At 44.4% G+C, this 26,791-nt stretch overlaps 2 protein-coding genes across 2 annotated transcripts in view; one reads left to right on the top strand and one right to left on the bottom strand.

Moving 5' to 3' along the window:
• The window catches only part of LOC104512560 (catenin alpha-1-like), a 99,240-nt gene that overhangs the window by 49,902 nt on the left and 22,547 nt on the right, over positions 1–26,791 (bottom strand). The window lies entirely within an intron of this gene.
• LRRTM2 (leucine rich repeat transmembrane neuronal 2) lies at positions 452–2,961 on the top strand. Its single transcript, XM_010155591.1, has 2 exons — positions 452–873; positions 1,214–2,961. The coding sequence occupies exons 1-2, from the start codon at positions 870–872 to the stop codon at positions 2,758–2,760; spliced, it is 1,551 nt and encodes a 516-aa protein (XP_010153893.1). The 5' UTR covers positions 452–869; the 3' UTR covers positions 2,761–2,961.

The following is a 26,791-nucleotide window of genomic DNA, read 5'->3' as shown; positions in this document are numbered from 1 at the left end:
CAGTCACAGGCAGTTGTTACGCGCAGCTTTAAGCTGCCAAACCCCTCTCACCTCCGCGGGGAGCTGGTGCTAACCAGCATCCTCTCCTCAAACCGCGCATACTTTGCATCTACAAGTTGCTTTTGTGCAGCGATATGTAACAGAAAGCAGGCAGCAGCGAGCGCTAAGGCACTTCCACCCGCAGCTCTGCGCCGCTTTTACCCAGCTGAATGCTGCCAGCGCGGACGTAGGAGGGGGAGCGGCGTGGTGCAAGTCTTCCCGATTCCTTCTATCGTGGGGACGAAGGACTCCTACCACTCATTCCCCCCCCTCCCCTCTATCAGTGGTCTTTAACACAATCACAGTATGCACCACAATGCTTTAAAACAGCAAAGCTTCTGGAAAACCCAAACAAAAGGAACGTCACCAGGTGACGTCAGCCTATATACAGCCCTGTGTGGTCGCAGCGCATAAGCAAATCCATTCTTGTACCGCTTCCCTGAAAAGCTTTTCAGTAAACGCACTCATGCTACTACAGGAGCTTCTCTCAGCAATAAGCCACCCATCTGCCATCAACAAGTTAGGACTAAAGGAAGCCACAGCTGCGGAAAAAGAAAACGTGAGCTTCAATTAAACAGCTGAGCAGCCACAGAGGACGAAAACTTGTATTAAGCATTGATTTAAAAACTGCAGACCTGTCAGAGGCGATCGAGGCAGCGATTTCAAAAGGAATATTCCGAGAGAGCATTGTGGATTCAATTTTGCACTAATATCAAAGGACACTGAACCCAGTAAATTATTCAAGGCTACCTTACGTTAGAGCCTTTTACAGACTCACGGCGTTGAGTCTAAAACTACGACTGAATGCAACCTCCAATGTACTCAAAAGAATGGGTAAGTTCCTGCGTTTCTCTATACCTTGTGTAACGAATGACCGGCTGTGCTTTAAAGGAGCAGTTAGGTGCTAAAGCAAATCTTTCTGCACTGAACCGTATGAAAAAAGCTTATGTTTTCCGATCGTGACACGGTAATCCTCCGTAATAGAGATTAAAGACTCGTCCTAAGTGTAATATCCAAGTATTCTGTGTTTTGTAGTAAGTTGTTTCTTGCATTTAGAATTAGCTTGTCGGAAATGCATGGCAATGTTATCTGCAGTGAAATCTTCCATCGTGATGTTCAAAGTATACTGATAAGGCTATCCTATCTTGTTGTTTTCCTAAATTATATTCTGCAGGCTTACATTTCAAGTGGCCATTAGGGGCTCGTATGCTGGCAGCACTATATGCAATGAGTATGGTTTTAAAAATGCTGCCTGCCTTGGGCATGGCTTGTCCACCAAAATGTCGCTGTGAGAAGCTGCTCTTTTACTGTGACTCTCAGGGGTTTCACTCAGTGCCAAACACCACTGAAAAGGGCTCGCTAGGTTTGTCACTGAGGCACAATTATATTTCTGAACTTGAGAGGGATCAATTTGCAAGCTTCAGTCAACTTACTTGGCTTCACTTAGATCATAATCAAATTGCAACAGTCAGAGAAGATTCTTTTCAAGGACTGTATAAACTTAAGGAATTAGTCTTAAGTTCCAACAAAATCTTTCATTTGCCAAACACAACTTTTAGCCAGCTGCTTAACCTGCAGAATTTGGACCTCTCTTTTAATCAGTTATCCTCTCTGCACCCCGAGCTCTTCTACGGCCTTCGCAAGCTACAGACCTTGCACTTGCGTTCCAACTCCCTGCGGACCATCCCGGTCCGCCTGTTCTGGGACTGTCGTAGCCTGGAGTTCCTGGATTTGAGCACAAACCGCTTGCGAAGTTTGGCTCGCAACGGATTTGCAGGATTAATCAAGCTGAGGGAGCTTCACCTAGAGCACAACCAGCTGACAAAGATTAATTTTGCTCACTTCCTCCGGCTGAGCAGCCTGCACACGCTCTTCTTGCAGTGGAACAAAATTAGCAACTTGACATGCGGGATGGAGTGGACCTGGGGCACCTTAGAAAAGCTCGATTTGACTGGAAACGAAATCAAAGCCATCGACCTCACTGTCTTTGAAACTATGCCTAACCTTAAAACCCTCCTAATGGATAACAACAAGCTCACCACTCTGGATTCCAAGATCCTAAGTTCACTGACATCCCTCACCACCGTGGGCCTCTCTGGCAATCTGTGGGAATGCAGCCCAAAGATCTGCGCCTTGGCCACATGGTTGAGTGGCTTCCAAGGTCGGTGGGAGCACTCCATCCTCTGCCACAGCCCCGACCACACCCAGGGAGAGGATATTCTAGATGCAGTGTATGGTTTTCAGCTTTGCTGGAATTTATCGACTGTTGTTACGCCCGTGGCTACGACGTATGCAGCTCCGACTACCGAGTACACGCAAAGAATAAGCTCTTCTCATTTCCATATGGGAGACAAAGAGATTCCAACTACGGCAGGCATGGTCGTTACCACTGAAGAACAGTTCCCCGAGCCAAACAATGCCATCTTCACTCAGAGGGTAATTACAGGAACAATGGCTTTATTGTTTTCTTTCTTTTTTATCATTTTTATAGTGTTCATCTCCAGGAAGTGCTGCCCTCCCACATTAAGAAGAATTAGGCAGTGCTCAATGATTCAAAACCACAGGCAGCTCCGATCCCAAACGCGGCTGCACATGGCAAATATTTCAGACCAGGGACCCTATAACGAGTACGAACCCACCCACGAAGGACCCTTCATCATCATTAACGGCTACGGACAGTGCAAGTGCCAGCAGCTGCCGTATAAAGAATGTGAAGTATAATGCCTACATGCCATCAAAATTACATCAGATAAGTAACCTATTTTAAAAGTGTAGGGGACCTACATCAGATTCTAATTTTTACAAATGTTGACATAAAGCCTAATTTTCCAAGCTACTTAATGGAAACATTGTTTATGGAGTGGTGCAGTATTTTTTATTTTTAAGTTTTTTAAAAGATAAATCCATAATATTTTCAGTGTTAAAGAAGCAATGATTACATTAAACTTGCACTCCTAATGTTTAAAAGTCTAAAAAGATGCTCACCTCAAACTGCGTAAAGTGTTTCATGTTATGTAATTATATGACTGTGTGTAAGCATTTATACCCAAGTGTCCATATCCTACTTTTTCTAATGAAAGCAGTCCGAGGGGAAGGATACTGGATATCCGCGCAGAGATCTGCAGGGGGACATACGCTCCTGTTTGTTCCACTGCAGCTGTAGGATCCCAAACGCTCCAGCTGGCTCCTTTCACTTTAAAGGCAAGCGTGGAGGAAGATTTTCCTCCTCTCGCCTTTTCACTCGAGTAAAAAAGGGGATGGGGAAACAAAGACCTAGGGCGAGGAAGGTCCAGGTGGGGATTTAAGTGTGTTGGGGAGCAGTGAATTTATTTTAAATAGCTTTCCTATCTGCATTCATAGTTTGGCTTGCTTAAACGGACCTCGCTAAGGCGCACAACAGATGAGAAAGCAGCAGTTCACCGCCTCAAACGAGCAGGACGACTCTCCAGGCGCTCACAAAGTAGGCAGCGCAGCTTAGTTAGGAACGCTGGGTACGACGGGATCGATCCGAAGTATTAAGTGCATTCAATTCTTATCAGCTCTCGGGTTGGACTTGATGATGCTTTTCAGGAGTTCAGGCTAATTACGTGCAACCACAGACGGCATCTCAACACCTTTTCATGTGTAAATACCCTTAGTGCAAGTTTTTCCTTAATTAAAAGTAAAAATCAAACGGCAAGGTTAAGGAGAAGAGGGAAGGAAGGAAGAAGCCTCTCTTTGTCCCCCCGCTGCCCCCCCCCAGCTGAGGCTTCCTCTCGCCTGGAAGCTATTCTCATGCACTAACTCCACTGGTTTCTCTGGAGACAGAATCAGCCCCTGTAATATAAGCTCTCACTTGTCCTCCTCTTCCAAAATTCAAGGTAATTACCAGTTAAAAAAAAAGAAGTACCTTCTGATAAGTTAGGAAAGTAATTAGTTTATAGAATAGTTCACTGAAAAATGTTTTATTTCTTACTTGATACAGGACAGACTCTAAACTAGTATGACATTTTTAAAAAATCATATATAAATATATATACACACACGCACCTCGTTCTTAAGGAGTAATTTCATTTCTTTAGCCAGAAGTACCATATTGCTATTTATACTATATTATGAAATTATATGTAAATATTTGCAGATCTATGCAGCGATGGTGGTACTCGGATGCCATGGGGGTGGGGTGGGGGGGTCTGCAAAGGATTACATTTATTTTTAAGTCAACTGCTCAAATATTGTAAACATTCTAACCAAAGCTAAAAGGACCAGAGGGATGGAAATTTTTTTGATATATATATACATGTATGTATAACTAAAAAATGTGTTGTATCCAATGCTGCAGTGTTAAACAATTACCAGCACACATCGACGAAGAAAAATTCCTCACAGTGTTGACATACCTTGAACAAATCCGTAATTACAGTATGCTAATTGTGTTGTACTAAACTATTCTGCAAACTTTTTAAAGAGGAAAAAAAAATCACTGCATAAAAATCTGTTTGCTATTTCACTCTGCTTTTATCTATCTGTATTACCACTTGGTGAGGTATTTAGGGTGCAATTATACAACATTTTGATGTTTTATTGTGAAATGAATTCGTCCAAGGCAATTATAGCAAGATAAGTGTGACTTCTGTTAAGGTTTTACATAAAGATTTTTCAATTACTGGTTTTGAAGATATTAATTTGCATCATTTTGCTTTTACATACAGTGCCCTTATAAAACAAATATTTTGTTTACTGCCTGTGACTGTACTTCAGTGGAAGAGATTCAGTGAAGCCCAGTGCTTTTCCACAGATACACCTTTGAACCCTTGTAACTGTTTATACTACGATGAACCGATTTACACCTCTTCTAGGAAATCAATTACTGCTTTTAACTGAATACAATAAATCCTGCAGGGCAGGTGGACAAAGAGCAAATATTCTGTCTGACTAAATCCCACGTGAGCCAGAGGGACAGACCTAAGCTGCTAAATCCCAAGGTGTATTGGTATCCAAGGGTATTTAGCTGCTTGGAGAAAGCCTTGCTTCATTCCTTACCGCAAGTAAGTGCTCCCTTACGCCCAGGCTTTTACTCTGCTCTGGGCAGCGTATCACTGTCTCAGCAGCAACCTGCCCCTGCCTGTGCACCTCCCTTACCTCGTGTTAACCGACACGATGGTCTGCACCAGGGGAACTGGAAAGCAGAGCTCTTGGGAATGATTTTCATGTACAGCTGTAGGGTACCAGCAGAGACAAAGTTATAACGGAACTCATTAATTATACTGGCAGCCAAATAATCTTGCTACACTATCATCAACCATCAGGTGTCAATACTGTACTCTGGTGTCCTCAGCCCCATTTGTCAGAATTAATCCCATGGATCTCCTCCACATCCAGCAGAAACCCTTGCTGCAAGGCAGTTCAAGAAGTACCATGTCAGTCTTCCACAGTCATGGGAAGCGGCCGCTTGACTGGAGCGCTGAGGCTTCTCCTGCAGAGGTGCTTTCCCAACACCCCAGCTCTGCACAGAAGCCCGCTCCATCTTTATTAGCCTGTAATTATGCCCAGGAAGAGTGAAGACAGATGTTCCAGCAATGCTGGATTTATTCCTCTTCTCCACCCCAGCCACTCATACTGAATTCCCAAGCATTAAAGCACTGTTCCAGTGTCTCTCAAGGCAAACACACCCAGGCACCCAACTGCTCCCCCACCAGTATCCCCAGTTTCCACCGGTCCTGCAGTGCTGCCCTGGCTTGCAGACAGCAAAGCGGGGGACCAGCAGGCAGCCTAGCACAGCACCAGTCAATTTTACCTTGCCTCTCTGTACTGCACGCTAATACACAGCCAATCTCCCAAATGCCATGGTTTATGTCTGCCATTTCCAAAACCATTTGTTGCCAGGTTCCAGGCGTAAGCAAAGCAATTCCGCAAACATTACAGTTAGGGTAACAGGTATCATAAAACTCGCGGAATGTCAAACACTAGCAGTGAAGTCAACTTGAATTCCCTTAGGAGGGACAGCAAACGGCAGGCAAAGCCATCGCTCTCCACAAGGACACGACGACAGGCTGTTAATTTTTGTATGGGTTTGGTTTCTTTTAAGTTACTGTCTTCCATTCTCAATCGCTTATGACTCTTCCAGGCAAGGAGGGTATTGTAATAATGGCATTACTCAGCAGCCTCTGAATTGTTTTGTTTATGGACCAAGAACCACGATGATTCGGTTTAAATTCCCTGTATGTCAGTGCAAGCACTGGCTGAGGACAGGAGGTTGTTAACTTGCTCTCCCCAAGTACTATCTCTGGTGCACAGCCTCGGTTTCTACAGATAATAAACGGCTTTATAGGTGCTTCACCACCTTGAGGCACAGCCTCATGCAAGCGTTCAGGGCCTTTAGAAATGAAAGTTTCTTCTAGTGCTTGAGACCCTCATCCCATCCAAAGATCTCCACCAGCCTCCCTGACCTCCAGCCAGCTTTTCCTCCTGCCCACCCTCCGTCAGTGAAAGGCAAACCTAACAGCACAAGTTCAGGTTTTGAGTCATCAGGCTGGAACAGGTCTGAATTAATGCTTTCAGTTCCCCTCTCGTTAGTCGCTCCGCATTAGATCATCGTTTAAATGCACACAACTAAAAATTACTCCATAAAGAGTGAAATGGGTTAGCATTTAGTCCCCGGCTGAAGTGTTCCTCTGCACAGAGCTCCCATCTCCTATCAGATGGAAACATAATTAATGCCGCCGTATCAATGTTTGGTTTATGTTTGCTTTTCCCCCAAGCAGAAATATCTGATTTTTCAGCGATAAGCATAGCCCGCATGCAAATCTAAGCATCTGAGCTTATGTCCCATTACACCCCTTAGAAGACAGCGGCCTATTACTAACATATAAAATCAGAACTATCCAGTGGCTTTAAACCAGAAATCTGCACTACACACTTATTTTTTAATGTGCCTAAGTTAATTTCAGTACTACTTTAACGAAAATAAAGTTGATTTAATTTTGTGATCTGCATAGCTATCAAAAATCCATCTGTTCAGACCTATGAAATCTACCCAGAAGCTGAATTTCATCTTTCTTATGAAGTTTTCCATAAAAACTAAAAAGTTCAGAGAGGGATACAGTATTCCTGCTCCCCCCAAATAAGAAAACAACAAAAATCCAAGGCAGTTGTGCAGCAGCAGCAGCTCCTCCTTCCCCCCACCCTTCTCCATTGTGGGTCCTGTACCCTAGAGCTGGTGCCAGGCTTTGCTCCATACACCACCACGCTAGAGGGATGCTTAAAGATCGTTTCAGAGTCATCTGGAAATTCAGCATTGCACATCTCACCTAAAAACCTTTTCAGAGGGACTTAGGGAAAGGTAACAGAAGCTCTGATGGATATCATCAGGCCTCCACGCAGCCTGCACACCCTCGGTGTAAGCAATGAGAAGCTGCACATGCTACCCTTCAACCACTCCTTTGTAAAAAAAACCCAAACAAAACCCACCTCATTTTTCTTTTTACTGCCATGAAAACATTAGTGAGTGAACTATTCTACCAGCTTAGCAAACAGATTAAGAAGGAGTCTTAGATGCATTGTATTTAAATTATGTTTAAAGAGCCACTTTCTGGTGGGAGGGGGCATAAATAATGGAGTAAAACCAAGTGCAGTGTACAGAAAAATTTTGTTATTAAAATTGTGTATACTGTAAAACTGAATTTGCCTCTTTCTTCCTCCCCTTTCAAACAGAGGTGTCAAAAACGCATTCTGTCACAATACGTGAGGAGCGGTGTACGTCCTCTGCTGTTTAAGAGCGCATCAGCGCTACCCAAAGCGGACAAGCCAGGTTTGGGCCACTCCATTCGCCACAGCCATATCAAATGCAGCACTTGCTGTGCCTACAACAAACGAGCTGGTCTGCAGGGGTTCTTCTCAAACAAGATGTCTCTTGACTAGCAAACATCATTTGTATAAGTAAGATAAGACATTGAAAGCCAAACCAAAGCCAAACCCTTAGCCCTTGAGAGTGAACCCCTGTGAGCACCTGCATCAAAACAGCACAGGCATCCTCTCTGGTGCGATGGCACGAGCCTCGGCACGACCCGGCTGGGGCTGCCTGCGGGGCTGCCGAGACCTGGCCCTGATGCTGGGTGTCACCCTGTGTCACCTGGCAGACCAACCCTTGGTCACAGTGCCAGCCAGAAGCATGGCATTCCCAACAGGACCACCCTGCCAAGAGTTTAGGAAGGACAAGCAATCCGTGTCACTTAGAGATGTTAAGCTAGGAAGACATCCCTTCAGCTCTTAATTACAGCCATCTAGAAGGTGTCAGAAATACATTCCCTGTTCAAAAAATGTTCTTTATGTGGGCTACCGCAGTGAATGCAACATTCGAAATCACGGTGCTTCAGAAACACGAGAAGGATTTGATTTAGAGAAGTGTCACGTTCACGGACACAACCCAAAAGCCTTGATACCACAGCTGAACAAAAGAACAAGTTTCAGGATGTTCCAAGATGATTACCTGCAGGGAACAGCCAGCTAAAATCATCCCAGTAACTTAAGATTTAGCTACATTTACTTTTTTACAAAAGGTTTGGCTAGAACAAGTTCTCAAGGGTTTTAAATGTCAGTTGGCTAACTGCCTCTCAAAGCCTTCTAATACTTAAAGCACCACATGATAAATCATTTTCTTAAGCTGAGAGACTAATTTTAAGATAAAAAGTATCTCCCAAATGCAAAATCAGTCGTTTTCACAAGCAAAGGTAAGATATGTGAGAGAAAAAAAACAGCATTCTGAATATTCTATGCGAAACCTTTAAATCCAATTAGTAACAAGTAAGTTGCTAGTGATGATGACATTTCCTTGTAAATGTAGGCTGTGTGAAGACAGCTGCAAAAAAATTGAGACTCTGAGTCTGACCGGAGAGGACTGCACAAATGAAGTGAAAATTGCAGCACATCTGGGAAGGTGCTGACTCCCTCCTCCAGCGAGCACGCAGGCTGAGGACAGAATTCAGTGTGAGGGCTCATCCTCTACAGAACCCTAATGTTCATTTACGGTAATCTGTTCTTAAGGAAAAGCACTTCATGAAATCATCATTACCTAATCAACAATTTAATTACCGTGAAGCTACTAGGAAAACAATTGCACTGTAATGAATTACAGCTCTATCTGTCATGTTTGACATCGATAACCATGTGCTCTGGGAGTTATTTTGGAAGAAATTTCTTATGATGCGAGTGATGAAACACTGGCACAGGTGGCCCAGGGGGGTGGTGGATGCCCCACCCCTGGGAACATTCAAGGTCAGACTGGACAAGGCTTCAAGCAACCTGATCTAGTTGAAGATGTCCCTGCTCATTGCAGCAGGGGCTGGACTGGATGGCCTTTGAAGGTCCCTTCCCACCCAAACCATTCTGCAGCTCTATGAGAGAAAAAAAATTAACACTAAGTGCCTCATTAACAGAATTTCACATTTATTTGTGACACATGACTGAAGAGGTTTGGCTACTACGGGCATTATGCAAAGGTTTCTGGGCTGAGAGGCAAGCAAAACACTATTTCAGTTCTTCTGCTGGTGTTAATCACCAAGGCCTAAAGAAATTTGACTTTTTCTTCATTCTTAGTCTGCTAAAAGGATGAGGCCAAAGACTTCAATATACACAAAAATCATCTGAGACCTTATGAACTGGCAGCAGAAGAAACAGCAGCTAGCAGCTGAACAGCAACCAGAGGGCAATGTATCTTGGGTTAAATACAAGGTCTTCTCCCCAGTATGTAACTCAAACACTTCCAGTACACACCAGCAAAACTAAAGGTGGTATTCTCTACTATTAGTTGCTTAAAAGACACTAATAAATCTTCCTTTAAAGAAAAAAAATTTTAAATGCTGTTCAGGTAACTTAGCAGTTTTCTCCCAACAGGCTCTACTCTACTACTTGTATATTGAATACTCAAGCACAGCAGACACAGAAAATGCTGGTTTTCTTTTCCACCACTCCTTACCCCTAAAGAGTGTGCAGTGCATCCACTGCTTGATATAGGGGCATTATGCTTTATAGCAGTTTTAAAAAGCAGCCTTATTTCATAAAAAAGTCTTGAAGTAAGTGGGAAAGGTCCATCCATCAAGAAGGCTCTTAAATAATTAATAGGTCATAATTCTTTACAGTCAAAAGCAATTAATTTTCTGTATTATAATCAGGAGAATAAATCTGAAAAATCCATTCTAATGGCTCTGAATCTGAAGGTAGTGTTGCAGCTGAATTTTTAATCTTAAAATACAGGAGCAATAGGGACTTCTGCTGTTTAAACATACAATCTTCCACCAAACAGAACAGCTTTACTGCATATTTAATAGGTAGAACGGGTTTTGTGAGACCGCATGAGATTAAAGACAGCACTAGATACAGGAAATGCATTTCAAGTAGAAAGGTCCTTCCAAGATACTTCTCAACTGCATAGCTACAAAAATTCCTGAAATATCCTTTATGAAGTATAAAAAATACTGCAGAAAAGCTTATTGCAAAAAGTAGTTTTACTTATACGTTTGCAAAGAGCTAAAAATACTGAGAAGAGTGTTAATGCAGAATCCAGCTCAACCCTACAGCAAGTATTCTTATTAGGATGCATTTGCTCTCTTCTCTTTAACTAACTCCTAAATAATCCACCACGTATCCAGAACCTCTGCCTCAAAAGCCATGTGCTGTTAGCTGGGACTATCAATTTCTGCCCTCAGATTGCTTCAACCCTGGTACCACCTGAAGTTTTTAATCTTTCAGAGAAGAAAAAACTGTAAAATTAATAGGGCTTTTAGTAAAGCCAATAATGACACAATCCGTGAGCAGCGAGAACAGGGGACGGGGATGCGGGCTACAAATGAGCTTCCATCCCTGAAGGCACCACACAACAGTTAACAAGGGGGAAACACACACTCCCTCCCCTGCACTGCAGGCACTGCCAGAAGCTTTGCTGACAGCCTCTGCTTTGAGTCAGTTAGGTCTGAGCTAGCCAAGCTGACTTGCCTCGCCCAGAAGGAAGTCACACCACGAGCACCCTCAGCACGCACCTACCAAGGGATGTGAGCCAGGAGCAAACAATTAGGTTGGGAACGCCACACTGCCGGCCGTTCCGCAAGCCACCAGGTCTAACCGTACACCTCCCGTTTAAAGAGCGAGAGATATTAAACTCTCATCTATGTTGTCCTCAGGATAAGCCAACATGCTTCAGTAAAGACATGGAACTACTTATTGATCGCGTCTAGCCCTGGAGCATGCCACCCCCAAAACGAACAGCAACATCTGTTGTGCCAGGGTCTACAGAGACGTACGATTAACTCCATGTTTGAAATTTCCATCAAATAATTTAAAGGCTGAGGAATTCCTCCTCCTCAGTCTTTCTGGACAGACCTGAAGATGGAGATAGCTGTGTCACTGCTCCCAGGTAGGACAGACTCCTAGCTCAGCGCCCAAGGGGGGAACAGCAGACCTCTGCAAGGCAGACCTGGAGCAGAGGCAGCCAAGCTTGGTAACTCCTAATGACAGCTGGAAGCTCTATAGGTATCAAGTGTACCTACATCTTTAATTCTTCAAGGCCTGAACTCTAAACAGCCACAGGACAGGCAGGAAGAGAGAGCCATTTCTAGTTTATATTTCTCCCTATGGATGACCAGTTTAGCCCTGGGACACCTATTAGTACAGTGGCAGCTGAGGAACTTGGAATAGTAGAGCTTTGACTACATGGCAGATGCCTTTTGCCTGCAATTAGCATCCAGTCCTAAGACACCAGAAACTTCAAAAAAGGCTAAGGTTAGACATTTGATTAGGCTGAACTACAGAAAAGCATACAGTTAGCTTCGGCAGTTACATCTGTAACATGACACTGTGCTCCTGAGCAAAACAAGAACAGACACCTTTGACAAGCTACTGTAGGGACATCTAGGAGATGTCTGTGCATCCCTTACCAAAACCAGAAAGCAGCATGCGCAGTGTCCCATGTGCAACGAGCCTGTGCCAGGTACTACTCTCTGTCAGTCCTTTGGTTGAGGGACATCTGCTGCCCAGAGTTAAAATAATTTAACTCCCACACAGTCCACGGCATAACAAAATGTAACAATGAGATCAGGACTAAGGCGTTTCAGATATTTACAGACCATGCGTGCAACTTGAATCTGGCTTCAGTGCTGAACAAGTTGAAATGCCTCTTCTTGTCCCAGTTTTGGATTTGCCAGCGATATAGGCATTTGTTGACAAACCTGAAACTTGGAGAAAACCACTACTTTGTTCCAAATCCGAGAAGTGTTTATGGAATTAATTCAGAGCTGTTGCTCCCATGTTGCAGAGGTGTGCTGTTATCAGCAGGGACCAGAACAGGCTGGATCGATGGGCCAAAGCCACTGCATGAGGGTCAACAAGGCCAAGTGCCAGGTCCTGCACTTGGGCCACAACCACCCCCTGCAACACTACAGGCTTTGGGAAGAGTGTCTGGAAAGCTACTCGGCAGAAAAGGACCTGGAGGTGTTGGTTGACAGTGGCTGAATATGAACTGGCACATGCCCAGGAAGGCCAACGGCGTCCTAGCTGGCATCAGGAACAGTGTGGCCAGCAGGACCAGGGCATGGACTGTCCCCTGTACTGGGCACTAGTGAGGCTGCACCTCAAATCCTGGGGTCAGTTTTGGGCCCCTCGCTACAAGACAGACACTGAGAGGTTGGATCATGTCTATAGAAGGGAACAGAGCTGGGGAAGAGTCTGAAGCACAACTCCTGTGAGGAGCAGCTGAGGGAGCTGGGGTGTTCAGCCTGGAGAAGAGGAGGCTCAGGGGAGACCTTATTGCTCTCTTCAACTGCCTGAAAGGAGGGTGCAGAGAAGTGGGGTTTGTCCTTTTCTCCCAAGTGACAAGTGATGGGACAAGAAAGAATGGCCTCAAGTTGCCCCAGGGAAGGTTTAGATTGGATATTAGGGAAAATTTCTTCACTGACAGTTGTCAGGCATTGGAAGGGGCTGGCCATAGAAGTGGGAGAGTCAAGGGATTTAAGGGACACGTAGATGAGGGGTTTCAGGATGTGGATTAGTGGTGGGTTTGGCAGCACTGGGTTAACAATTGGGACTTAATGATCTTAAAGGTCTTTTCCAACCTAGAAGGTTCTACGAATCTACCACCTGAGACACAGCGAGGTTCTTGTGCCAAAAGCACCCACACGAAAGTGGTAACATTACATGGAGACCTGGAAGGTAGAAGTGCTCAGCACCCTCCTCTAGCACAGCTCAAGACTTCCGCCAGGATCCCCCCGTGACTAACAGCTGTCTGACAGCACGCTGTAAAACACGGCAGACAAATGAAAGCCCTGACAAAGCGGCGAACGACTCCAGTGCACCACGCAGATAAATTTCAGGGATATTGCCCCTTCATATCTACAGCTGTCTATGGACAACAATTAACTTGACAAAGCATGCCAATGAGAGCGTCCAGAGACACATGAAAAAGTTTTATACTAGATTCAAATGAGCTGATGCTACTGGAGTGCAGACTGCTTCCTTCTGCTCAGAGGGCATTCAATCATCTGAATATACCACAGTAAAGCTGCATCATCAAAACAGGAAGTTTCCGACACCTACTTTTACTGTCCATTTAGTCAAAAAAGTAATCCTCATCAGGCAAATTAGTAAGTGATCATCAGCTTTAAAACAGTTTCAACCGTTTATGCAAACCTGGCGGCACGGCAGCACTCTGTTCACTGTGACTCCTCCGAGTTCAATCTGTGCTGTAACAGTCAGGAACATTTAGTCTGTGCTCACTGACCATCAGACACTCACTGGGAACCATGAAAATAGAAGGAAACCACTCCAAAAAGATGAGGTTACATAAATAACAGAACCACCCAACCATCTCATTCCTCTAAACATTAATCATGCACACATATGCAATGAATAAAAAATAATATGATACAGATGTGACACATGAAATCCACCTGAAACAATATGAAATATATGCAGCCAGTGATCCCAGGGTACTAACAGCAAGATGTATTTAAAGATCAAAATTAAATCTCAAAAAAACCAACCCCACCCACTAATGAGGAAGTTTACCTGTTGATGACAGAAAAACTTATGAAAATTAGTTTCAAGAAGGGTTTGGGCCTCTGCAGATGGGAATCTCTGCACGGGTAGAGTTTCAAGGATATAGACACTATTGTAGTACCAGACTGCTGTTATTATGTTAACCAATAACTTAATGTTATCTTTACCTACATGGAAGCAGATCAGTTCTGCTCATATCCATCTTACCCTAAAGCTGTGTCTGTTAAAACTGTGTGCCTACTACTTTCCAACTGCCTCTTCGTGAGCTTTTACCCATTACAAGCTGCAGGTCATCCGTCTTGCACTTTGGGAATTTCATGGTCATCTAAACCCCCAGCCAGCCTAAGTGTTGCTCTGTTACCATAAATCAAGTTAAATGGGTAAGCTATGCTAAAAGTGTTATTAACTTGAATCCTGGTTGGGTGCATTGGTTTTTGGGTTTGGGTTTTTTTTTTGAGTAATTACTATACACTGTTTCCAACATTTGTTTCTGCAAGACAAATGTTTTAAACTACTGAAAGAATGAAGAATAAATGACAAGTCCACACGCTTGATGCAGATCGCTCACAGACACAAGGTATAAAATATGATAAAGAACAAGAACAGGTTTCGGTGATCTGAGCCAGAAAAAAAGCCCACACCATTCTGAGCAAAAAAGAGGACTTCTTTGTGATTATTAAAACAGCTTCTACCAAGGCCTTTATACTGCCTGGTTTCTATTTTGACAAGTGGTTTAGTTATTTCTTTTCTTTATGTAACGCAGTTATAATCAGGAAAGGCCTATTTCACCAGTATGTTATCAGAAGCATTCCACTGCCTTTGAAACAGATATTTCAAATTAGTAACACATTGTCAGGATCTCCATTAATACAAAAAACCCCTCTGAGAGTCTTACTTCTCATATGAGGGCTATGATTTGCAACTTCTTGCAGTGCCTGTTCTCTAGCAAAAAAGGGAACATCAAGGAGAACAAAGAGTCTTCTTTCAAGTTTCATAACATTTCTTAACCGTAGTGGCAGCTGACCAAAATCTCCAGGACTCCTCCAGGCTAAAACCCATTCCTAATCCCTGTAATTCGCTCCAGAATTCCCATTCGAGGGCAATGTTGGGAGCAGCAGAAGATGCCGGGGCAGGTTCGTAGATGCAGGGGCTGGATTGTAAGCAGTTCACATCTTAAGGACAATCAAATCTCAGCCATATGAAGTGATAAGTTTCATGCCCAGCCCGTGCCGGAACCCAGTTACTAACATGCGTACATACCACGATCCACACACCCCTTGTGCTGCAGCCACGGGGGTAACCAGCCACTTCATCCAATACCTTCACGGGCAGCAGTGAGTGAGCAAGCCTGCTTTTAAGCAATGGTGAAATCGAGCCTTTAACATTCCTTGCTAGTGCTCTTAATGTGCTATTTCTTGAGGGAAAAAAGTGGTATTGCAACAGCACAAAGTAATTTTTTGGCTATTACTTTCACCCGTGATGCGGGGAAAGGATGAAGACAGATGCGCCTGATCTGGAAGCAACAGATTCTCAAACATTTTGTACTACCTTTGTGCTACTACCAGGTAATGGAGCTACCAGTGTTCTCTTAAGGCTGTAGCTAAGGTTAACAGCATAGGTTTTATGACATAGAGCGCACAGGTTCTACACCTCTGCAACACATTTCCACCACTGAGGCAAAAATATCTACTCATACAGATAAGTAATGGTAGGAATGTGCCAGGGTGCCAAGAAAATCATCCTGCAACAACATACATCTTTCCCTTAAGAGCTCAAAAGCAAAACTGGCAATAATACATCATATGCTAAAACTGAGTTTTCATTGAACTGAGTTGTCCCAGTTTCCATGAAATCATTATGCTGGGGCAAAGTTAGGAGCAAGCCAGACTTGCACCCAGCATTAACAAAGCAAACATACATTTCAGGTAAAGGTTTATGTTTCTTGTTACCTTGCACATGTTTTCTAGTGGAGCTCTGAGACAGAAGGGCTCTAACTTACACCTGGTTAAGTTTGCCAAGTGCCCACGCACCCTTCAAGCAGCAGACTTCCTCCCCAGGGACCTCAGTGAGCTGGCAGTTCATGCCTAGTCAACAGACAGGAGGCTGACAAGCATCTAGGCTCCGTTTTACTGACCTCCAGACAAAAAGAGGCTATTTTGCAGCGGGTCTGGCATCCTACTCCTGAAGGAGTTTGCAAGCTTGTATTCCTCCTCTCTTCCCTCCCCTCCGCAAGCAGGCAGGGCACGTGCTGGAGCTCAAGACCCCAGCAGCCTGGTCCAGGGCTTGGCTGTGTCTGCCTGTGTCTCTGCAGCGCAAGGGCAGACCAGGCAGGGGTCTCCTCCTGGGCCATCCCAGACCACAGCCCCAGCCCAGCAGAGCATAGAAGAAAACATACAAGGGAAAAGCAGCAAGTCAGCACCATGCTGCAACAAACAGCCCGCATGGCCTTCTGGGAAAGGCCTACACAGGTCCCAGAGAGGTATCAGAACCACTGAGAAGAGCCCTGCTTTAACCCACCCCTGCATGCAGGTGGAAAGGACACTGGATCACTCCAAGCTGCTGTGCAAGCAGGTGAAGCCTAATCCAGGCTCCTCTGAGTGACAGCCGAGGAGCTCAAAGAGGGCAGCACAATATTTTGTCAATACTTGCAGCCGTTTCCTCACAAGCTATTTTGTTGAATGACAACTAGTTAAGCTTGGCTACAGGTCAATTCATCTCACTTTCAGTATGGCTGGGTAGATGGGAGTAGCAGGATGGATGGGGGAACGTCTCAGAATACCAAATCAGAGGGACAAAACGCTTCTGCAAGAGCCACCAGACAGCTGCTGGGGCTGGTGAGTAATCCCCTACTGCGGAGCCACCTTTACAGGCTTGATTTTTCATTTTGATGTTAATTAGTAACCTTATCTAAGAAATATCACACTTTTTTTCCTCTGCAAATTACATGAGCTAATAGATATATCCAGAAATATGAAAAGCAGGCTGAAGTTTACACCCGCAGTAATTGTAAGAGCCTTGAAGTATTTCAGTTTTTATCATATTTTACGTGCATGTGAAAGGCTTTAGAAATAGAACAACTAAAATTGGAACAACACAGACCCCTGCAAAACTCAAATTAAAAAGAGTGAGCCAAGACAGCATATGCCCTTTCCAAGAGGAAGAGAATGCATTATGAATCTGGGAATAAAGCCACCTAACTCCTGGCAAGACAGCTCAGAGAAACAGATAATAAAACAATCCTACCAATACAGTCATAAGACATTCAAAGCTAGAATTAATGTATCCTTTATTCATTATTAGAAATATAAATAGCTTTAGTTTGTGACAGATCTTTAAGTACTTCCTGTAGGAAGGGATTCAGCAGCCTTAACCTGCAATATAGCAACAAAAAACTAGATACCAAGTCGCCTTCGACAGGAAGCAAAAGGCATTAAAAACTTGAAATAGCATCAAAAGCTGACTAACTGTCGAGGGACTCACTGCCGAGCACCTCCAGCCTTACCAGCACCACAAAGCACAAGTATCTCGTCTCCCTCCCACATGTGCATCTCAGTAACTTCACTTGCCTCCTCCACAGAAGACAAAACTGCTGGCAACAAGAACACCCTTTTGCTGACCGTAGGGTTGACCCCACTGGCTACAAGTCAAAGCCAGCCAGCAACCTTACTCGCATCACCTCCCTTTACCTAGAGCAAGTGACTCACCAAGGAACCGTGCAGGATTAAAAAGGCACTAAAAACGTGGCACGCACAGCATCATTCTTTACAGAGTAAATAATGGCTTGATAGTGTCTGAGCTAACTAATTAGCCAGCCACCCTTGCAGATAATGAGAATGCATTAAAGTATTTAAAATTCCAGCACAAGCCTGACACATACAAAGTAGGTGCCCTTCTTCAAAAGAAAACGAATGTCAAAAGAAATAAACTGTTTAGGAACAGGCAGCACATCTGAGGTGGAGCAGAAGGTAGCATCACCTACGGTAAGCGCTCAGAAGTAAAGCAAAGTGCTACAGGATGCAGAGGGATTTCACATGTTTATTGTATCAGCCTCCACCTGTAAAGAAATCATTAGATAGATGACTTAATTTAGCATTAGATAGATGATAAAGCAGCAGCTATTCAAAACAAACAGAATTAATGTACAGAACTGTACAATCTGGCAGAGAAACAACATAGAAATTGAATGTGCTGAAGCTGACAGTGATCTGAAAAACGCAGGTGTTTAAATTCAGTTTTACACCAAGAAATAAGCTTTAACTGAACATATACTTCTGTCTGGTACAGAAAGCACCCTTCCCTTCACACAGACTGCCCCAGCAGCGGGTAATGTAACCCAAGCCACAGCACGAGTTTACAGAACGCAGAAATAAATTAATCCGTCTACTGGAAACGACAGCAGGACTACTCCCAGGCAGCGAGTTCCCTGCCTGCCTGACACAGTCCTGCCCTTTCAGAAACATTTCCTAACTCCAGCTGAGAGTACCCAGGATATATGTGCGTAAAATGTTTCCACAGCGCTACAGAAGCTATTGAGAACGAAAACGTAAAAGTTTGGAGATTCCAGCTCTGCCACCAAACACCCAGTTTTACATTCCCTGGGAATAAGCCTTCATGATAAGAGTATGGGGGAGTATCAGGACATGAACATTTGCTGCTTAATTAATAACTACCTTTCTCTCTACACACATATTCCTCATAGGATGTCCTCATTCGTTTCAGTCGCAGTTCTCACCGTAGAGCCCCCCAGCACCTGCACATATAGAAGCAACCCTTCGGGGTGAGAAAAGCTGTGTATGGCAACAGAAGTGGGGGCGAGCAGGAGACCACTGTACCCAGGCGAGCCTGGGCAGCAGTCTTATCTGCAGTGACAGGAGAGCCGAGCCTGCTTCAAACCAGCCCTCACAGGAAGAAACATGACCATCTGTAGGCCATTTGCTCCAAGAGGGTCACCTCCTCAGTCACAAGACAGAAGGACTTTCAACTTTTCTCTTTTTTTAAAGATTTCAGTTATTTCTGCATTAACTTCTCATTTTCTTGGTTTTTTTCAGTCCAGTGACCTCTACAACTGGGATTCTTTGACTGCTGGAGAGTTGCCCAAAACCTCATTCTGTCTCTAAGGAAATTCACAATTTGGCATTTAAGGGGAACAGTATCAAATGATATAGCTGCAGTCTTATTGTGTACTTGACATCAGAGCTCTCGTGTCACCTTCTTCCCCCAAAATGACTCAATAGAGACAGTCCTCAGAGGAGAGGTACAAAGGCATAGGTAGCAGAGAAAAGCAAGCAAACCCCACGCTACAAGTTCTTCCCTATACAGCCCAAAAAGCTGACTGGTGAGGTGGGCAAGATACACACACGATCCCTTTGAAAAAAGGGAAATTAACTTGAAGGCACAGAAGCCCCCCAGGCTGTACAATGTAGCCAGTTACTCACCCTCTACACAAGGAGGATTAATTGCTGGGGTTTAGTGAAGATGTTTTGAATAAAATTAATGAATATTTAACAGCAACGCACAGTGTTAGGTTAAAAGCCATGAGGATAGCATGTACGTGGAGGTACACTACTTGGCCACCACTGACACTCACAGCTGTAGTTCAGCTCCTGGGAAGCTTGAAAAAGAGAAACACCCACCAAGACCTTCCAACACTGGATACGGGACAGACTATGTGTGCTAGGAACAAGTCCCAGGGTTATCTGCCTGCTCTGGAAGCAGGATTTTCTAGAAGCATTGTACACCAGTGTTGCCAATTTACTTCTGGAATGAACCTGAAACCTGTCAGTACAAATGGTCACAAGCTGATTTCAGGAAATATAAGAAACTTCAAAATACAGATAAATCTCAAGCACATAAATGAGAGGTGTCTTGAGGTCAAAGGAAGAGACACTTCAGGATCTCCAGCATTCCTTAATATCTCCATGTGTATTTCTTTTAACTATGCCACTACATTCATACATCAAGACAACAAAATCCTGATACTGTTAAATGTTCATTTTAAGTCTTGAATAGTTTAAAAGAGAAAATGCCCCGAGTCCCCCAAACTGCCCGTGTGCAGCCTCACACCGCACGGACAAATCTTAATCTGTCATTATAGAAAAAACAACCACCACCAAATAAAGTAGTGCCTGCCTCGCTTGTAGGTGGGAACCTTAGTCCAAAATTCAATCAACTGCACACAAAAAAGTACTACTTTGAAAAAAAGAGTCCATCCATTAAAAATGAGACCAAAATATAGTCTCTAAAATGCAGCAGACGAAAGGGAGGCTAGAAGGAAAATCTGGAGCAGGCAAGAAGCAGAAAGGGCTGGATGGCCAGAGAGCCCTCTCAAGGGCACCCACCGGCAGCCAGCACACCCTGCTTGTTCACACCCCTAAAAGCTGCACCTCACCTCCCGACAGCTACATCGCTCTGCAGCCAGCACACCCTGCTTGTTCACACCCCTAAAAGCTGCACCTCACCTCCCGACAGCTACATCGCTCTGCAGCCAGCACACCCTGCTTGTTCACACCCCCAAGAGCTGCACCTCACCTCCCAACAGCTACTCCACTGCACGCTCCCACACCACCGGCGTTTCCTCTGCTCCCAGAGATACTTACCTCTCAGGACACCACACCTGACCACTTAACAGTTTGGGAAAAAAAAAAAAACCAAAAAACTTTTGTTTTCAAAGCCTTTTTAGTTTTTTTTTCAAAGAGCTACCAGGCTTCATTTTCCAAAGTCCTTCTCACAGGTTTCACAAAGTAACTGATAAATGTCAATTCAAGTTACCATATTCAGTAAGCTGCAGATGACAGCACCTCAGGCATACAGAAGAGACTCTGAGCCGAGAAACATCTTTTTTTTGTGGCCACATATGGCAGCAGTAGCGCACCCAATGAATGGCAAAAACACTTGCTCTTGACAGTCAGGGGTTAACCCTGATGCAGTGTGAGTTAATAATGCACGAATGGCTGCGCATCACACAATGTTTGCATTCACTCAAACACACACATTAAAGAAAAATACACTCCATTTATGAAAGGCAGCGTTAGCTGTAAAAGCAAGCGCAGAACCACGCAGCTTCGCCTTTTCACCGACTCCTGCCAGTTCTGCAAATGCCCTGGTCCTCCCCTTATGGCCTCATGCCCAGGGAAAACTTTTCGTTAATTGCCGCTGAGGAAAATGCATCTTTTAGCACACCTTTGCAAGGAAGCTCTTGGCCTGCCAGCCTACAGGTTTGTTGGCGTTACTGTAAAGAAAGCACTCTGAGTGCCAACTCAGCAAGAGTAACTTTTGACTATACAGTCTCTGAAGTCATGAAGTCTTTTCAAATAGCTTTGAGCAGATTTTTAACCCTGGCATACACAGGTCATCTCTGCTCTGTTTCTCCTCTGCCCACTTGCCTCCAACTCCCGTCCCTCCTGCGGAAGAAACATGTCCCTGCTGTGCAGACCAGAAGGAATTCAAAGTTCTCTCCTCTATTTCAACAGCTTTCCAAGATGCAGCTTAGCCCTCATCCTTTACTCAGACATGAGGAGGATTAAGTCACCCTTCTGCCTCTATTTACATTCCAGAGGGCTGCCACTACTTGGATAAGCCACAAACACTAATTATTCTGTATTGATTCAGTTGACTTTCTGGGATAAAGTAGGTCTAAAGCTCCAGGACACGTTATGAGCATTACAGAACATCAGCTTTCTTACACAGCATAAAACAGGTTCAGCAAAGAGCACAGTCTAGATAACACCACATCTAGAACAGAAATTCTGGATTCCCATCAAGACCTCTACCACTTGCATCAGGACCTAGAAAAAATGGTGGAGATACTGGAAAGCAAAAAAATTGAGCATAACAGGTTCTGCATAAATCACCAGAGAACTGGAGAGGATATAAGTGATACCAGACAACAGCAGACACGCGTATATACAGAGACAGTGACTGTCCTCATTCTCGCACTTCATCGTCTGAATCCCACGTTTCAGAAAGACAGGAACTTAATCCAGAAATTCGTATTAAATCAAGGCTACAAAAAAAAGGGAGGGGGACAAGTCCAGGACTTGAAATGTAATTATTCTGTTATAATACAAGAATTGTAGTATTACAACTTCTCTCCTCTTGTTGGAGGAAAGAGATGGAGAAATTCTTCAAAAGCCCAGTTGTGTGTGTAATACTTCTGCACACCGAGAGCATGATCCTGCTGGAGGCTAAAAGACTGTTTATCCACAGATCAGCAGTCACTGTGCAAACTTGCATGCTCTGCTCCATCTATACTCCTCGGTTTTGGCTTTGAGAGACTACTCAAGTATCACCAAATGAGCTTTGATAGGGGTGACTATATATTTAACCTTACATAGGCAGAGAGTTCAAATGTTTTCTTACAAAACTGTAGAGTTCATTTGAATTAAGTCACAAAACACAGAATTTTAAAGCAGACTCTTTGCATAGCATTGCATTATAGCATATTTGTGTCAAAGGCTTTACAGCTCAACAGAAGTAAAATGCTAAATGCCAAACAAGTGTGCACACATTATTATTTCAGGTCTTCCTTCCACCGATCTTAACTGATATTTGATCAGCATTAGATTAAGCAAGGTCTGGATTTGTAACACACTATTAGAAGATCTTAGGCGTGTTATACATACACCTGTTTCCAGTGTTAACGAGAAAGGAACAACAGGCATTCCATCATTACAAACATAAAGGGGTGAGGGAAGAACAGAGGGATGGGGTAGGACGGAAGCCTTTGCTACCACAGGACTCAATTCTCGAGGTGAGAGATAGCATCAGACTTCAGTTCTGCTGCACACATGAATGCAGTGAGGGCAGCAACCTTCCTTCTTGTATGTATATTAAGACTCTACAACAAAACTGCTGAAAAGCATGGAAAGGCTGCAAGGCTGAGTGCTGCTCTACAAGGCAGTTCAGACTAAGCCCAGCTACTGTCACATCTGTTGAATTTACAAGTTATTACTAGCAATTCTGAGCGTAGGCTGAAGGTAGTAGATGGAGAGCAATGATTTAATAGTTCAATAAACTGCTAAGCTTGTGCTAGAACTAGACTTCAGGTGTGAGTGTTGGGCTTTGGTGGGTTCCTGTAAGTAGGCACTAAGCCAGCCATATGCTTCCGTAAGAAACGCATTCTCACTGCACAGCAGAAACACTGTCTGTCTCAGACCTGGACAAGTACCGAGGACTCAAGCGGCACCACTTGCATAAATGAATTGGTAGCCTCAGCAGAGGCTGGCGGCACTGGCGTTTACCACCAGCCATGACAAACAACTGGAGCCCTGATGTACCGCCCACCCTCCCCTCTGAGGCTGAGCACCCTCAGCACAGCAGTAGTTTGGGATCTCTAAACCAGCAATTCCACATGCACATCACGATGAGCTCAGCGTAACCACTGGGATGACAGGGAGCTCTGAAGAACTTTAAAACCCAAAGCTCACCAGGCTGATGAAGCTTCGCATGAGCTGGCTGCCCTTCGTTTCCCTAGGGCCTCGTATTATTACTAAGAAATAGAAGTTCCCAGAATGTCTCCTGAAAACATACCCCATGCAAAGCCCCAAGTCAGGATGATGTTGGGTAAGCAACCAGGAAGCTTGTTTCCATGGCCTGAAAACGCCCAACTGATGCAGTGTGAAATTCTCATCATCTTCATCAGGCTTCACTCCAAGTATGCTGAATTATTCACTCCATGTCAGCCTTAAAACTGCATCACTTCAGAAAGCTTTTTTAAAGCAGCATCTTTGTCAAACTGATAATGTCTATGGAAATTAGTGCCCAGCATAACGGTATAGCTCTCTTTACTGAGCAGCAAAGTCCACGACAGGAAAATCCATCCAGGCTTTCAAACCACGTCCATCATGTCAGCATTCAAGCATCTTAAACCGACAGAAACAATATTAAAAAAGAAAGTATAGATTATCTCAGGGTAGAATTTTTATCCTCATCTTTATCATAAATATGGATCAGTCTGCCATTTTAATTCTCATTTATTTCCACAGAAAAGGTTTGCTTTCATTAAAAGGGCTATGCAAGAGCCCTTTCAAATATATAGATACTTGCAGTAAATAAGTTTTACAGTCTCATGAAAATTCACACGCTTCCTTTCGAAGCTTGGATCCTTGATGGGAATACAAAGCTGGGGATCAACATTATTAATAGGCAAATTCATAATGAAAATGCATCTCCATTCTGTAAATCGCAAGTGTGTCAGGAGTAGAAATACCCTTTGCTGGTAGCTCTGAAGGCAAAATTATTTCTCCCCGAAGATATTGAATAGATAAACTAGGCACTTTCTTGCCCATTCATTTTCAAGCATCAGAGACACTCAAAGCAGCTGAGAGAAGAGCAAAATAGAATAATTAAGCGCAAGGAAACCATACTTGTTTGGAGTAGTACATTTCCATACGTGACTAAACACAGAGGCAGGGTGCAAAATGGGCATGCAGCAAGTTATGAGACCCCCCCACCAAAGTCTAAAAGCAGAAGTGTTGAGACCTACTTCAGATATCCTGAGAGCCAAGCCACAGCGGCCAGCACACAGGAGCCCCTACTAAGCAGTGTAGTGCAGCAACCTGGGGTTCAGCCACCTCCCTTACCTTCGAGTTGCGCTATACAACTGTGAATTAAAATCTAACGCGAGAAAAACTACAACCCACGCGCCCAGCTATGGTACTCAACCACTTGAGGCCAAACACGACGAAAACTAGACAGAAATCCGTTGAAGCAATGTGTGCCTGGAACGCCTGCTCCAAAACCGGCCCCCAGTGGTTTCCCTCCATTTGCTGCCAAGGACCTCTAATGCAATCCAGACAGGCAAGGACATAGTCAGAATGTTAATATGAAAGCATTAAAATTCCCATTGAAATAGGACCTGTCAAGCTACTTTATGTAACATGATTTATCGTTTCCAAACGTAGTAACAAGGGATTTTATTGTACAAGAGCATGTTGTACACAACGGGGCTCTGGGCTCGCATTCCACGCTAGCCAAGCTAGAACCTCTGACAAAGTTTATGCTAGTGCACGTCCAAGTTATTGGTGTGTGCGTATGAAAGGGTAGCTATACGCGTTAGCAAGTGACAGGGCACAGAATGGACTTCAAATGAGCACGCTTGGAACATTTTTGTGCATACTGAACAGAACTGGACACCTCTGATCACTGCTGCTGAACAATTCTAGAACAGTGCTTATGGAAAGAAGACAAACTGTCCCCAGCCCGCAGGGCACTTGTGACAAGCAATAAAAATGGACTGTCAAAAGCTTAAGAAAGTTTTTATTTTCAGTCTTACCTGTCAGTTGGATAACTGATGTCTCCTGCAAGTGCAACATAGTCAAACTGAGAGCAGACTGGAAACTTCTGGTTAAGTCCCCAGCGACGGCCTGCCCTTTCTAACCCGCTAAACCCCAACTTCAAAACCCCAACCTCAAAGCCACTGTCTCCTGTGTTGGCCATACCCAGCACAGCAGCTGAAATCAAGGCAAGCTGCCCAAGTTCTGCACTAATAACACCCATGGAGAGCTACAGCACACAGCACATGCCTTGTCACAACTTAAGACTTGGTGGATTTGTGTGTGTATAGACATTTTCTTACCTCTCCGTTCTACTTATCAGCTTCTCAGAAATGCAGAAGTATTTCAGCTCCATCAGCCCACTGTTTTTTTAAATGCATTGTCTTTAATTAGTTTAGCTAATGTAACTGTAACTACACGTATAAATTTGAGGCAGGCTTGACTAGTACAGTACAGAAAAGCAGAGATGTTGGCAAGAACTGTACCTTGCTCTCTACGCTGGGAGAGGTATCACACCAGCTGCTAGTGCAAAGTGTCAAAAATATTCTGCTTCATACCTTTCATTAGGAGCAAACTGCAACCGGTCAATGTCTTCCCAGCCAAGACTATGGAGTTAGACACAAGACTGTTTCTGTTGTATTTTGTTACACTGCTGCCCTCGGGATCCTAGCTTTCTTACTAACTTCTTCACTGGTGTACATCTTGAACAACATTCACAGAGTCACAGAGTGGTAGGGGTTGGAAGGGACCTCTAGAGATCATCTAGTCCAACCCCACTGCCAGAGCAGGATCCCCTAGGGCAGATCACACAGGAACAAGTCCAGGCAGCTTTGGAAAGTCTCGAGGGAAGGAGACTCCACCACCGCTCTGGACAGCCTGTTCAGTGCTCTGTCACCCTCACAGGGAAGAAGGGTTTCCTTATGGTCAGGCTGAACCTTCTGTTTCCCAGTTTAATCGCCACTGCCCCTAGTCCTGTCACTGGACACCACTGAGAAGAGCCTGGCCTCATCTTCCTGACACCCACCCTTTAGGTATTGATAAGCATTGGTAAGATTCCCCCCCTCAGCCTCCTCCAAGCTAAACAGACCCAGCTCTCTCAGCCTTTCCCCATACAGAAGGTGCTCCAGGCCCTTCATCATCTTAGTGGCCCTGCGCTGGACCCTCTCCAGTAGCTCCTTGTCCTTCTTGAGCTGAGGAGCCCCGAACTGGACACAGCACTCCAGGGGAGGCATCACCAGTGCAGACTAGAGAGGGAGGATAAACTTCCCTTGACCTGCTGTCCACATTCTTCTTAATGCACCCCAGGATGCCATGAGGCCACACTGTTGGCTCACGGTCATCCTGTTGCCCACTAGGACTCCAAGGTCCTTTTCCCCAGAGCTGCCTTCCAAGAGAACAGCCCCCAACCTGTACTGATCCATGGGGCTGTTCTTCCCCAGATGCAGTACTTCACACTT

Source organism: Eurypyga helias, unplaced genomic scaffold, assembly GCF_000690775.1.
Source record: "Eurypyga helias isolate BGI_N326 unplaced genomic scaffold, ASM69077v1 scaffold737, whole genome shotgun sequence".
Taxonomy (NCBI): domain Eukaryota; kingdom Metazoa; phylum Chordata; class Aves; order Eurypygiformes; family Eurypygidae; genus Eurypyga; species Eurypyga helias.
This window is presented reverse-complemented; position numbering and strand designations above follow the sequence as displayed.